We start from the raw sequence: 15,038 nt of genomic DNA, 5'->3' as shown, positions 1-15,038 counted from the left end.
TTAAATCACATGGGACCCAGCGATAGTGTTAGCAAACCTAGAAAGTACTTCTAGTGACTCTGAAATTCTAAGTCAGAAACTGTGGACTTGGGGGATAGATGGAGCACATCTGTGTAGTCCAGTTGAAAGATGAGATACTGGAGGCAAAGATGTGCAGTTCAAATCATTGGCTCCGTAGACCGTGTCAAAGAATCAGGTAGGAGGTCTTGGCTGGTGGTTAAGAGGAGAGTGTGAACCCTACAAGGGCCATGGCAAATCTCACAAAAATGAGCAGATTCTGTCTAATTGGAAGAAGAAAAGGGACAATATAAAACTGTAACTAAGGGCATTGTGTGGGTGCAGAGAACCATAGTAAGAGAGGCTCTGGTAGAGAACAGCAGGTAAAGGGATTAAGTCTAATACATTTGACCTCTACTTAAAAAAAAAAAAAAAGTACACACACTTCTTAAAACAAGGAAAGGAGTTTTTATAAAGGGAGTTTGGAATTTGGTTGCCCCAGTTTTGTCTTATTTCCCCCAAAATACCTATAACCAAATGACAGAGAATGGGTAAATATTACCTAGGAAGCATAACCAAAAAAAAGAATAACATCACCAAAATATGGTGAAATCAGACTCGTGTTTTACATATAGTTTTGGCCTCTTAGTTTCCTATTGATGCTACAACAACTACCACAAACTTAGTGGATTAATGTAACTCAAATTTCTTATGTTACATGTCTGTAGGGCAGAAGTCCAAAATGCTTCTCACTGGGCTAAAATCAGGGTGTCAACAGAGTGACGTTCCTTTGTATAGTGTCTAGAGGACAATTCGTTTTCTTGCCTTTTACAGCTTCTAGAGGCCACCTGCATTCCTTGGTTTGTGGCCCCCTCCTTCATCTTTAAAGCCAGTAGTGTAGCGTCTTCACATCTGCCTCTGACTCTGTCTAGCTGCTTTCACTTGTAAGGACCCCTATGTTTACATGGTGCCCACCTGGATAAACTGCCTATCTCTACATACTTAATTTAATCATTTCTGCAAAATCTCTTTCATCTAACGTATTCTTTTCACATAACATATTCACAGGTTCTGAGAATTAAGATGTAGATATCTTTGGGGGCAGCCGTTTATTCTGCCTACTACATATGGGTAAAACAAACAGTTCAGAAGCAGTGTGATGGTGTAGAAGGTCAAAAACACTCAGAAGTCTATGAATTTTATTTACTTATTGAAAGTAAAATAAATGGAACACGAAGTGCTGCATTCATGTAAGTACACACATCTTGGCCAGATGGAAGTTGCAAATGACACTTTTCTGATTAAAATTATAAATCTGAACAGGGCAAAATAAAGTAGGGATAAGTATGTTACAGGGTATCAACTGGCTATGTATTCAGCTGAAGACAAAGTACTTAATTCTTGACTGCCGTAATGACAGTTCCATTTCTCAGGACATGGTGTATGGCAAAGATAATTGCTACTCTGAGCTGAATTCTGATTAGCAAAGATGAACTGGTTAGTGATAGAGAAGTGAGAAGAATCTGAGAAAGTGACCTCATTTTCTGGGGGTTCATATTAGCTAGAAAGGAATGTGGAGCACAATTGGCCCACACGTTAAGAAAATAAATTTCAAAACATTTTGGAGAACAAAACTGTAGATGTTACAAGCCCCTAGGAAAGAGAGAGAGTTCTGAAAGTTGGCTTAGTACTAGAATCCTATATTAGGGTTCTGCAGAGAAGCAGACCCAATAGTGTATGTTTGTGTGCGTGTGTGTATGTGTGTGTAAGGAGATTTATTATAAGGCATTGCCCCATGTGCTTATGGAGGCTGAGAAGTTCCAAGGTCTGCAGTTGGCAAGCTGGAGACTCAAGAAAGCAGATGGTGTCATTCCAGTCTGAGTCCCAAGGCCTGAAAACCAGGAGAGGTGATTGTATAAATTCCAGTCTAAATCTGAAAGCAGGAGAGGATGGACTTCTTAGCTGAATGACAGGCAGAGAGAGTAAACCCTCCCTTACTCCACCTTTTCTTGTATGCAGGGCTTCAGCGGATTAGATGAGGCCCACCCACATTGGGGAGGACAATCTGCTTTACTTTGTCTACCAAATCACATGTTATTCTCATCCAGAAACACTCACACAGACACACCCAAGATAATGTTTAACCAAATATCTGGGCTCTCATGGCACAGTCAAATTGACATATAAAAGTAACCATTACAAATCCCAAGGAGAAAAAAAGTGGAGGAGACACACAAAGGAAGCAGCATGGTTGCAGAATACCTCTAGTTGAGCTTAGATTAGAAATTAATACATACAGAATACAAGGTCAGCACCACAAAAGGGAATGAAAAAAGCGATAGGAAGGTTCAAGCCATCTTGAGTTAAGGGCCAAGGGGCAGCCTCAGGGCTGGAGGCATTCCACAGCCAGGCAGGACTGAGTCAACCCCTTTGAGCTGCACCCTCAAGGTGAGAGTCTAGGGCATCTGGCCAGACCTGAAAGACTTAGCTCAGATTTGGAATTTAAGCAGGTTGTTATTTGATGTCTAAATCATGTGGGGTCCAGTCAGACGTACTTAAGGTATAAAAGTTGAACAACTGACTTTTCCCTTTTTCCCCACAATTCTATTCTTCCTGTTTTTTGAAGGCCAGGAAAAGGTCTCAATGATGTTAGAGAAGACAGCTTTAGCAATGGCAAAAAGAGTAGATTTGAAGTATAGAGGTTGGGGCAGGGAAGTGTGGAGAGCGGGAGCAGAGGGATGGTTTGAGCAATGGGGGTGAGAGGGCAGGTGCTGAGTCTTCTCAGACAGCAAGGTCAGGCTCTGGGGGACCGTGGTTTTGCATCAGATTTGCACTGGGCTCCGTTGCTTGTCACTTGAATTGTTCAGCAGAGGTCTGTAGTCATTGCTGAGCTATTTGCTTGCTAAGAAAAAGTCATATACATTTCTGCTTTGGGATAATTGAGCAGTTTATCAGGAAAACCTCAGCGCAGATAATAGAGGTGAGCATAAGTGCACTGAGTGTGTAATGACGAGACACATGACAGTGGTACTTTCTTTTCCTACAAAATAAAGAATCAGATTTCTTAGGGTAGGGATTTCTTAAGAAAGCATCCAAAAGTCATTTTTTTTCCTTTTCACCAGAAACTCCTCGGTCCCTGTTAGCTCTTTTGTGGGTTTGATACAAGGCTGCAATGAAAGTAAAGGAGAGAGGGAGGAAGGTGGACTATTAGACTATTTTTACAGTTTATTCTGGGAATGAATGCCTCCACCTCCCCATTCCACCTCCCATTTTAGGCCATAATATAAAGGAAGGATGTGTGATGGTTTATCTGTTAATTTGACAACTTTAAGAGGGAAATATTACTACAGTTGACGGGTGCCTGGTAGCTTTTATTTCTTAGAACTATAGTTAAAGCGTAATTGAGTATTGACTTCTCTGGCACTGCAAGTGATTAAATTTCTTTCACTTTTGAAAATGCCATTTGCTTAAAGCTTTTCTATTAGCCAGAGCTTGCACTGTAGTAGATGCGCCTTACAAAGATGAGCAGAGCTGCATGAATAAGGGCTGCACTTTTTCCCTAGAAGTAGAATGATAATGCAGGACCACTGGAAGAAGTGTAAAGACCTTAGTTTTTTTAATGTAGATTTCATGTTGGTTAGCCAATATAAAAATAGGTTTTTTTGGGGTTTTTTTAAATCCCCTGAGACCTCAAGAAAGCCTTTGTTAAAATATCCTTAGTGTTTTGCCCCCTCTAGTCTCAATTCCTTCATCCACTCCCTGCTCGCTGCCCTTATCTGTGTTTTCCCCCAGGTCCCCTTGCTCAAAGTGGAAAAACTTAGGAGCGAAGGCCTTTCTGGGTGGCCTCCACCATCAGGGAGCTCTGAAATCACTTGCTGAGAGTTTCATAGTTTTCATAGTTGTTCAATCTCTATTCTTGGCTTTTATTAAAGATTGGCACACATAAAATTTTTAAGGTGTATATATTAGTTAAAACCATGTTAAAGTGCAGGTTCTTAAAGAAGTACTTAGAAAGGGGCTTGTTTGGAAAAGAATTTCCACATCTTTCCCTAGAAGAGAAAACGATAAAATTAGGAGTTTTAGGTAATGCGCCACTCTGAACATAGAACTTAAGGTGAAAAATATGCATCGCCAAAATCGTAGCCAACCCTAAGTTTTATCTGTGGCGTTTGAAAATAAAGGTAAATGTACATATTTTGGGCTACTCACCATCCAATTTCAACTTTGTTCTCTGACCTTGTTTCTGATCTCTTCAATACTGATTGAATGAGCAAGCACGTTTCTGGAGAAAGGGGGGACCCCTATCTTTTCATTTCTTATCTGTCACTCAATCACATATGCACAGATTTCCGGGGGGTGGGGGAGTAGACCCGGGATGTGTGTCTTGTTTCCAATGCCACAAGCAGCTGCCTTGGTTTGCGTTGAAGTATGGTGTTAGGAATAGCTGCTTTCTCCTGGGCGCCCAGGGCGAGTGCCAGCCCATGGAGTTGCTGCAAACTGGACTGTGATAATGTGATGTGCAACCTACTTATTTCCCATTTAAGCTGGGTTAAAACACGAACACAGAAATGTCAGGTCCATTTCAGTTGCCTGTCAGATCCAGTAGAACTCATGGTGTAGCTCATTCATTCATTCAACAAATGTTTATTGTGAGCAGACTCCATTCCAGGTATTAGGTTACAAGTAATGTAGCAAATTACAATACAGTCTATGTGGCAACGCTCTCCACCTAGAGACCTCAGAGTCGTTCCTGAAGCCCTCTTCTCCCTTTGCCCTTCGTCTCCACCTACCACCACCACTGCTCTTGGGCCTCCACAGCGTCTCGCATGCCCAGCCATTTCTCCCCTCCCCAGCTCCCACCTCTCCATACAGACTGCCACCTGCTCTGACCTGCCTCAGTGGTTTCTATACTTTTTCCCCATATCTCCTTTCTCCTGTCCATCTGTGTAGCCATAGTTCCCTTTCAGAAACTCATACCAGATGATGTCACTCCCACCCAGTTCCTTTATTCACATCCCAGTTGTTTTATTCTGTTTTGGGGGCACACTCCAGGCCTTGTGATCTGGCCCGGCCCACCTGCCTGGTCCCATCTCCATATTTCTTCACTCTGCTTGGAACCCACTTTCTCCTCTTCCTTTCTGAACCTAGTTGACCCCCATGCACCCTTCAGGGCTCAGTTGAACTCTCATTTCTCCAGAAATCTTCTATCTGTCTCACCCACCCCATTATTACTCTCATTCTTTGGCTTTTTACTTCTTGGATAACCTAACACATCTGTAATAACTAAAGAATTGGTGATTTAGTTGTTTAATGTCCATCTCCTACCCTCATCCCAGAAGGAAAGCCTCAGAGAGCAGGGGCTATATTTATCTTGATGACAGTTTTATCTTAGCTTCTGTAACAGTGCCTGGTACATAATAGTTGCTTGGTAAACGTTTCGTGAATACTAGGTACTGGGTCATGGCTAGGGATCAGGATGGAGCAGCAATAGCTATTGAATAAATGATGTGCATTAAAGAAGGAAAGTTTTATTACAAAAGCAACTTTTGAGCTAAGGTTGAGCATGAACATGACAACAGAACAGTGTTCAGTGCTGGAGTCCCAGACCAGGAGCAGAGCACAGTTGACAAAAGTAAAAAGTACACCTAAGGCCAGACCTCCTTGTGCTGGTAGCCCTGTGGCAGGCATTAAAAGAAATACGAGACTTCTAACCTCACTCCCAAAAGAGATCAAGAAATCACTAAGAGAAGACAGGCAAACACAGATAAAGGCACTTTCCCACTGATGGATACTTTGCATTCCTTAGGATTTTGCTTTAGGTGCGGGGTGTGGGAGGGGATTGAATCCACTGGGTAAGAACAACACAGAGAGATCATCCTTAGCCCTGTATTTTGTTTTCTTCTGTGATCCTGACTTTGTCTGCATGGCATGTAGCCCCTAAGTCATCTGTGATCCTTTCCATTCTGAATGTTGTCTGTCCTCTAATGTCTGAAGGGCTTGTTTGCAGGTTCTGTTGCTGTAACATTGGCAGTTCAATTCCTGGTGGCTTTGATGACAAAGACCTAACCCAGCTCTGATTTCAGGGCTTCCTGTGCGGCTGGTGCTTCCCTGCAGCCAGCAGCTCTGCTACATGCAAAGCTGTGCCCCAGCTGGACCTCTTGCCCACCTGATTTACCATCTCCCCGTCCTGAGGCTGCCACAGAGCAGCTGCTTAGGTGTCCTTGCTGATGTCCAGCCCACGCTGGGACAGTTTGTGGAGAGTGGCCAGCAACCCTGCATGCCACCACAGGACTCACAGACCTCACTCCCGTGGGGACAGACGGCTACAGGGATTGTTGTCTAAAGCTTTGTTGATAGAGGAGGCAAAGATGACGACTTTCCTCGAAATCAACCACAAGGAGGAAATTCATCAGCATTTTTTAGCTGCTTCTCCTCCTTCCTAGCCCCACGCCCACTGGAAATTGCTATCAGGAGCTGGCTTTATCCACTCAAGTGTGTACAGGCAAAACAGAAAGTGAGACACAATACAGTGAGCTTTATATGAGATACATAATATGAATGTTTTGACCCTTTCAAGGATAGGAGCTGTATAACGGATACTGTTGTTAAATGTTTAGGAAGTTAGTGTTTGTTCAACTATGGGTTTCCTTTTTTCTTTTTTTAATTAATTAATTAATTTTGGGGGGCTGCATTGGGTCTTCGTTGCTGCACTCGGGCTTTCTCTAGTTGCAGCGAGCCGGGGCTACTCTTCAGTGTAGTGTGCTGGCTTCTCATTGCGGTGGCTTCTCTTGTTGTGGAGCACGGGCTCTAGGAACATGGGCTCAGTAGTTGTGGCGCACGGGCCTTGGCACTCCATGGCATGTGGGATCTTCCCAGACCAGGGCTCAAACCCGTGTCCCCTGCATTGGAAGGCGGATTCTTAACCACTGCTCCACCAGGGAAGTCCCTTCTTTTTCCTTTGAGCCTTCTTGATGAATCCAGGTATTTTCTTTTAAAGGTAAGCGTTAGCATTTTAACCAGTCAGCTTGTTGGGCATTTACCCATCCATTCTATCCTGTGCATTGGCTGATACTGCCCTACTAATGGAGAAGCAGCAAATCTACACACCACACATGAATTATTTGTCTACCTTACTTACTTTTTTGGCAGTAGAGATTTTCTTAACAGTTGGCTGCAAATTGAATTTTTAGACATCAAATCCCACTGGCTGCAAGAACATATCAGATAAGCTTTATCTTCCTTTCTAATTAAGCATCACTAGACAGTGACTCCTGTCATTTAAGCTTTCAGTTTCCTTTTCTTGGTTCTTTTTCTCAAGTAATTGATTTGTAAATAAGTATTTAAGTTCCCTGATCACGCTTCCTGTTGAAAGGAAGCCTGCAATGAATTATTTTACAAGTTTGGGTTTAATACTCCGCGTTCGTTTTCTTAAAGTGAAGTGTGCCTGTGCCTTATGTGTTTTGTTTTGATGGTGAACCTAAGGCCATACCTCCTTGTGCTGGTAGCCTGGTGGCAGGTGTTAAAAGAAATATGAGACTTCTAACCTCACTCCTAAAAGAAATAAAGAAGACAGTAAGAGAAGTCAGGCAAACGCTGCTGAAGGCCCTTTCCGAATCATGAACACTTTGTTTGCATTTCTTACGATTTTCATTAGGATACAGGGTCATATACTTTTTCACCTATGGATATACCTTATTTTATTGTCTAGGAATCCAGTGCATGGTTAAACTGAGTGGGTGAAATTGGCCATCCTTGTCTTATTTTTGATCTTAAGGAGAAAGCATTCATCCAGTCTTCTACTATTATTATGTTAGCTAATGGCAGGCATTTCATTAATGCCCTTTATCAATTTGAGAAAATTACCTTCTATTCTTATCTTCCTGACAGCTTTTATCATTAATGGATGCTGAATTTTGCATTTTTCCTACATCTACTGCTAATATGGTGAATTACATTGATTGATTGACTTTCAAATGTTAAATGAATTTGCATTCCCAGGATAAATCCTATTTAATCATTGTGTGTGTGTGTGTGTGTGTGTGTGTGTGTGTGTGTGTGTTATGTTAAAATTTTATAAGGATTTTTGCATCTGTGTTGATGAGAAATGTCAAATCTGTAGTTTTGTAATGTCTTTGGCTAATTTCGGCATAGATAGTGCTGGCCTCATAAAATGAGTTAGTTGTATCCCCTGTTTATTCTATTTTCTGGAAGGATTTGTGCAGACTTGATACTCTTTCTTCCAATAACTGCTTCATAGAATTCACAGAAGCCACCTGAGTCTAGAATTCTCCTTGTAGGCTCTTAACAGCAAGTTCAGTTTCTTTAATAGGTATAGAGTTATTTAGATTATCCACTTTTCCTTGAATGAGTGAAGTGGAATTATAATTTATTGCAGACTCTTTATAAGACACATGGTTTTTTATAAACCAAAATTAATCCATTTGAATTGTTGCACAGATGACATCTTTTAGAAAATCAAGCAGAGCAGGACAGGGGCTGGGGCATTTGTAAGTACACATCTCGTAAATAATATGCCCATTATTGGCCCCCGGTAGGCACTAATTTTGTGCTCATGACATCATGTTGAAAAATAAACCTTCAGGACAATAAGCGTATTCACTGTTACTTTTTCAAAAGATTGAAATATATACTGCATAAGTCAATTTTTAGATTACTGTTACCTTACTATTTCAAATACTAATGCCAAGTTAGAGATCGAGATAAGACTTCCATTTAAGGGAGGATTGACACATGTGTTTATTATTCACAGACTGACTCACTGAAACTTATTTGTAGCCCCCGAATCAGTACTGTGGCACTTTTATGTTCATTCACGGGCATGCACAGAGTAGTGAGCACTTTGAGTTCCGGGATGCACACATTCCCAGCTGAGGTCGAGCAAGGCGATGCTCTGCTTCCGTTTCCACTCACGTGGGGATGAGCAGAGGGCAGAGGCAGCAGAGGGCAGGAAGCTCCAGCTCTGGGGCCAGTTTAATTCCCAACACTTATCCCTGTTAGTGGGGCTCCCTCAGGCAGGTCACTTCACACTTCTGAACCTCGTTTTCTCTTTTGTAAAATAAAGAAAATAGAATCTACCTTGATGAGTTGATTTTAGGATTTCAGATTGTAATCTCTGTGAGGTATACACAAGTACCTATATATTTCTCCTAGGAGAAATGATTCCCTTTCGCCATTTCACTGTTCCCAGTGACTTTTTAGGAATGAACTACCATGCGTAAGAGGAAATCAACTCTATGTATCTTTCTTCCCTGATGAAAGTGAATATGAATATGAGCTTTAGATGTTAAACAAACCTTGCTTTTAAGATAAACCTCATCTGGTCCTGAAGTAATACTTATTTTATATATTGCTGGCATTGATTTGCTAAACTTTTGAATTGTGGTTTCGTATCTATGGTCAGTAAAGGAATTTTTAAAAAATATGGAATCTCACAAGTTCAGGAGAGTGGGAGAGGAGATGGCAACACATAAGAGATATCAACAGTTTTACAAAGTCTGACAGCAGACAAGAGAAGGCTGAAACACAGACAGGTTTATGGAGTTGGAGCAGAGCCAAGGAACAAACTAGTTTATAGCACAGAATTGCAGAAAACTCAGGATGGTATCAGAAAGGATCAGGAATTGAAAATATGAGGTATCTCTGAAGATTAAGGGTGCTAGAAATTTTTTAAATCTTTAGAAGGAATATTTAGTATCCCATCCACCCTACCTCAATCCCTCCTCTATTTTAGCAAGAAATGGAAAGTTTACTCTCTAGAGTAAGTCAATGAGACATGCCTGGATTCAGAAGAATCAGACAATGCTAAATTTGGGGGTTGAGCCTCCACACTGTAAGCAGATTAAACAGAGGGACCCCTACCAGCCACTTCCCCACCAGCCACTTACCGTCTTGATTCCACATTACCCAGAAAATGATGGGTTCATGCTCCCCAGAGAGGAGATTAGCAGATTTCTCTCTGGAGAAACTGACCAGCCCAAGAGCAGACATCTCAGATTCTGAAATTTGGGGGTCCCCTGATGATGGGGTCCCCCATCTGCATGTCTCGCCTCCTTGTGGTGAAGCCTTATCAGTCCACAAGCTTACCTAGGCACACAGGTATTTTTTTTTTTTTCCCAGTTAGCATTTCAGTACCTCCCTTGAAAAGATGAAGGGACAATAAAAGATCACCAAATACTGGAGAAAAACCTCTAATGTGAAAGGCAGAGGCCAAAAGGAAGAAACAAACAAACAAAAAGAACTTGAAAGACAAAGATAATTAAGGGAGAAAAAAAATCAAAAAGTTGTCTCTGATTTCCCCAGAGAGAGAAGATAGTGTATCCATGAAACAAGAATGGGAAGCTATAAAGAGATCATTCAGAGAAATAAAGATGAATGGCTGCATAATGAAAATGCAACACCTCTTGTTTGAAAGTTATTAAGAATTTCATGATGGCTGCAGCAGAACATTACACCAAGTGTCGACTGAAAAACAAAAAAACAAACAAACAAACAAACAAAAAAACGCACAACCCCAGAGCTGTGAGTTAAGTTTTATTTGGAGCAAAATGAGGACCATAGCCCAGGAGACAGCCTCCCAGATAGCTCTGAGGAACTGCTCTGAAGGTAGCAGGGGAGGTCAGTATGTATGTGATTTTGGCGGGCGAAGGGGGATATGTGCAGTCAAGCACACGTTTTGGTAGGAGGTGGCTGCTAAGCACATGTCTCTGTTAATGATTTTAGTGCTTTTCTAGATATGAGAAGATGTAAGAAATTGGGCTCATAAAATCTTGTGAAAAATATCTAACTATCTGAAGGCCTGTTCTGCCAGTTTTTCCCAGAGCACAGAGTGCTTCATTCCTGATTTCCACCCTGAACTCCTTTCAGGGTGTGTTGAGGGTCAGCGACTGCAGTGGCTAGTGGCTTCATCCTTGTAGAGGCAGATGGCGAGAAACAATTTTTCATCCACACAAGCGCGGGGCCTTTGTGGGCACAGGGATCTGTGTGACTGCACAGGTTGTATGGCCACAACACTGGACTTGGAAATGGGAAGGACACTTGGAGATTAAATATATGATAGTGTAAATAAGAAAATTGAATAGAGGGGTTGGAAGGTAAAGTAAGGAAATTGCCCAGAATTTTAGACAAAAGATGAAAAAAATATTCAAGAAAAGTAGAAGACAGCTGAAGAGATTCATGACGTGAATGTAGTCAGAGTTCCAGACAGAGGACAGAAGAAATAGCGGGAAAGAAATAATCCTAGAAATAATTCAAGGCAAGTTCCCAGCTCTGAAGGACATGGGTTTATAGAGTTAAAGAGTCAAGGCAAGTCATATAGTCATGAAAGTTTCAATTACCAAGAATAATTTCCTGAAAGCTTTCAGAGAGAGAAAAACAAAAATACAACAAAAATCTGATCTTGGACAAGGGGTTGGAAGTCAGGATAACAGCAAACGCAAAGTGTTCATTTAGCCAGAAATTGTATACAGCTCTTTTGAGAGGCTGGGGAGAAGAAAAGGGGGTGAAAAAACTAAATTCTCATCTACCATGTTAGGAAGTCAGTAGATGATCCGTCTCAATGAAAAATCTGGAAATAGCAAGAGAAGTGTGCCATTTAGGTATTGGGAAGTAAAAAAAAACAAAAAACCCAAAAAAACACCTATTTCAACAAAAGAGTCAAAGGTCTCGCAAGTGCAGGAATCATGGGTTGGGGAAGAGACTACTGTTTTTCAATATCAACCTTGTAGAGCTAGTACCTTTCTAACTACATGTATTAATAATTTCGCAATTAAAATTAGATTAAAGAGTAGATAAGGATTTGCACGAGGTTTGCACGGGACTCTTCCTTGTGACACTAATGCTTCTTCTCCTTCCAGATTCCCGGTATATTCTCTTACCTGTCGTGTTACATCACCTCCACATGCACTTGCAAGAACAGAAGGACCTGATCATGTGCGCTCGGATCCTTAGCAACGTATTTTGTCTCATCAAGAAAAATAGCTCAGTAAGTAAATACAGGTTATAAGATGTAGTTCCCATCAAATGGCTTCTGGAAATAAAATTTTAAAAGTCTTCAGATAAACCACACCAAAGAGTCATCCTTTGAGACTCTCACTTTTATTTCCAGCTGCTTTGGACTTTTTACTTTTCTTCTAAAGGAATGTTTTTTTAACCTTGTGGCATCGCTGTAACCCCAAATAACCTGGGTTTCCTAAACTTGTATTTCAAGAAAGAACTGAATACCCAATGAGAAAAATTAGAAATCTCAAAGCCTCCCACATGTGTCTTTAATCTTGATGAATGCTCTGTGGCGAGAATAAATTATTGCTTGCAAAGACAGCCTGTTTGGGCCCACTGTGTGAAAGATTGCATGATGATGGTCCAAGCTTGGCCGTGAGCCTTGGGCCCAGCCCCCTGGAGATGGAGAAAGCAAAGGAGAGCCTCAGGAGCCTGGGGGTATCTTGCACCACAACTGTTACTCACCCGACAGTAATCATTCAATTGTTATGGCTTTAGGAATTCCTGTCGTGTTCCTGACTCTGGAGGCAATACAATTGCTCTAGACAATGCAATGTCAATAGAGAAAAACCACATGCTTGCTTATAAACAGGGACAACTCGGAGTATGCATGTTCATGGCTCAGGGCTCTGATGTGAAGTCAACATATGAAGTATGCCCTATTCAGTTCTGTCAATCTGCATCTGTTCACTAAGGAGCCTCATCTGTAACAAGCTTTACAAAGCAGGGTTTAGCAGTGAGTGCTAAGATTCATTTCTCTGTCTCCCTTTTACTGCTATGCTACAGTTTCCCCATTTTTGTTCCTCTGACTTATGACCTTCTGAAGAGCTCAGCAGTCAGCTGACATGGACTTCCAGTGGAGGTGGTGGAGATAGGGCCCCAATGCTGTGGGAACAGAGTTGGCCCTTGAGAGAAAAAGGCCAGAAGCTCTGTGTCTAAAAGTGTAGTACGATAGCACAGGGAACTCTACTTAATACACTGTGGTGAACTAAATGGGAAGGAAATCTAAAAAAGAGGGGATATATGTATAACTGATTCGTTTTGCTATACAGTAGAAACTAACACAACATTGTAAAGCAACTATACTCCAATAAAAATTAATTGAAAAAAATAAATAAAAGTATGGTATAAGACACCTGCATGGGAAGGACCATTGCTTTTTACACACCCAATTGAATAAAGCATAGCTACGCTGGGCCTAGTTAGAATGTTTTTGCTAACTCTTAACTGCTGAGAGTTAAAAGTAAGTTCAAAAGTTCACTGCAGAAAACTGAAAACATCAGGTGATAGTAGAGGTGATTTTTTTTTTTTTCTCCCATTGTTAAAGTTGCAGTCAATTTTTGTACTTATCTGATAAGGAATTCAGAGCAGAAACTCTGCTCTGAGGGAAAATCCTTAGTAGTTTTCTTACAAGTGTAAGAAAGTTTATCATAAAATCCTAGCCAAAAAGCTCTTTTAAACTCATACTTTCTAAAAGTTTTCTTTGCAAAGGCAATCTCCTTGGTACAAAGTATTTATAATCATAGTGCTTCGTCTGGTGCAGGTATAATAACTCAAATCCACTACATACAGTCAGTGCAGAGCAATTTGCATTTCTCACTCAAGTCCTGGGGGCTTAGATAGTACTAATTTTGCTTTGGGGAAGCAGTCCCACCATGACCAATGACATTAAGTCCAGTCTGTAACTAACTATTCACCCAGACTGAATGCTGTTTGCTAACCTTTACATGTAGGGATTTTAAAAAATCATTTTTATAGAAATAGTCATTTGCACTTAAAATAGAGTTTTGGAAAATGACCTGTGCAACTCCAGTAATGAGAAGAGTAAATGTAAGCACAAACTGAAATCAAAAAATTATGGACTCTTAAAACCAAGAGGGACGTTTAGTGAAGAATCAGGCCCAGAAAGGCAAACTGACTTGCACAGGGACACACACCATGTTAGTGACATAGCTGGTGTTCTGAATTAGTCTGGGGTGCTTTCCAGAACATCACTCAGGTGTATCTTGTATCTCAGGTACCCACTGCACAGTGGAGTTGCATGCTCTTGGATAAGCTGTTAACATCTCTGTGCCCTTTGTTATCTATAAACAAAGGTCATTCACTTAGGTGAGTTAGGAGAGGTCCAGGTCTGTCAAGCTCTCGAGTTCTCTGACTCTTTGATTCTATATTTGGAAATGTGCTTTTTCCCCTTTTCCAGTAAAGAGAGGTTAATATATACTTTAAGCCACAATTTCCTGAACACATTATTTTTTTTCTTAAGGAAAAATCTGTGCTGGAGGAAATAGATGTGATAGTGGCCAGCCTGCTGGACATCCTGCTGAGGACCATATTGGAGATCACCAGTCGACCACAGCCATCCGGCTCCACCATGCGTCTCCAGTTCCAGGATGTCACGGTAAGGCCGTAAAGCAAATGGCACACCAAACAGCATAGTTGTGCTTGTTAAAGCCTCAGTTGCTTTGAGGCTGGGTTGCTGTTTATAAACAGCATATAAGGTATTTTTAATATAAGATATTTTTAATTACAGAAAGGCCAAATTGGCACAGTTTATTTTCACTTTGCCCAATTTAAGTTAACCTGGTTCTAAATCCCCAGTCTTCTTGATAACTTTTCATTCTTTTTTTTCATCTATCAAATTGCTTGGGGAAGTGAGAATAGTGAAATAGAGCAATAGCAGCTGGGGGTCCTGAGTTCTGATTCTGAATTTTTCACTATGACTAGTAAGAATCTTAATTTGGGGTAGGGTGAGGGGGGCTCAGTTTCCTCAGCTATGAATTGAGAAAGTTTGACTTGGTAACTTCTAAGATGTCTTCAAGCTCCACTATTATGAATCTAATATAACATGATTTATAAGAAATACTAAGACATAATTTATGTGATAGTTCATTTGTGTATATATTTATACGTGTGTGTGGAGAGCGCGAGAGAGAGATACGTAGATGGATGGATTGGTACATAAATTGATTTCCATTTAAAACTCACATTCAATTGATCAAACTTTTTTTTTTTAGGTCTGATTAAGA

The 15,038-nt window shown here is 40.9% G+C and overlaps 1 protein-coding gene across 4 annotated transcripts in view; it reads left to right on the top strand.

The window, feature by feature from the left end:
• DOCK4 (dedicator of cytokinesis 4) overlaps positions 1–15,038 on the top strand; it is a 481,211-nt gene that overhangs the window by 361,414 nt on the left and 104,759 nt on the right. For all 4 annotated transcript variants that reach the window (XR_010945592.1, XM_067746757.1, XM_067746758.1 and 1 more), the window contains exons 24-25: positions 11,871–11,998; positions 14,276–14,410. Coding sequence is in view for 3 of the 4 variants with exons in the window: in XM_067746757.1 (XP_067602858.1) it covers positions 11,871–11,998; positions 14,276–14,410 (263 nt within the window). In the remaining variant the exon portion in view is untranslated. The remainder of the gene's footprint in view (positions 1–11,870; positions 11,999–14,275; positions 14,411–15,038) is intronic.

This window comes from Pseudorca crassidens, chromosome 8 (assembly GCF_039906515.1).
Source record: "Pseudorca crassidens isolate mPseCra1 chromosome 8, mPseCra1.hap1, whole genome shotgun sequence".
NCBI classification, from domain to species: Eukaryota; Metazoa; Chordata; class Mammalia; order Artiodactyla; family Delphinidae; genus Pseudorca; species Pseudorca crassidens.
Note: the sequence above shows the minus strand (reverse complement) of the source record. Positions and strands in the feature narration are given on the sequence as shown.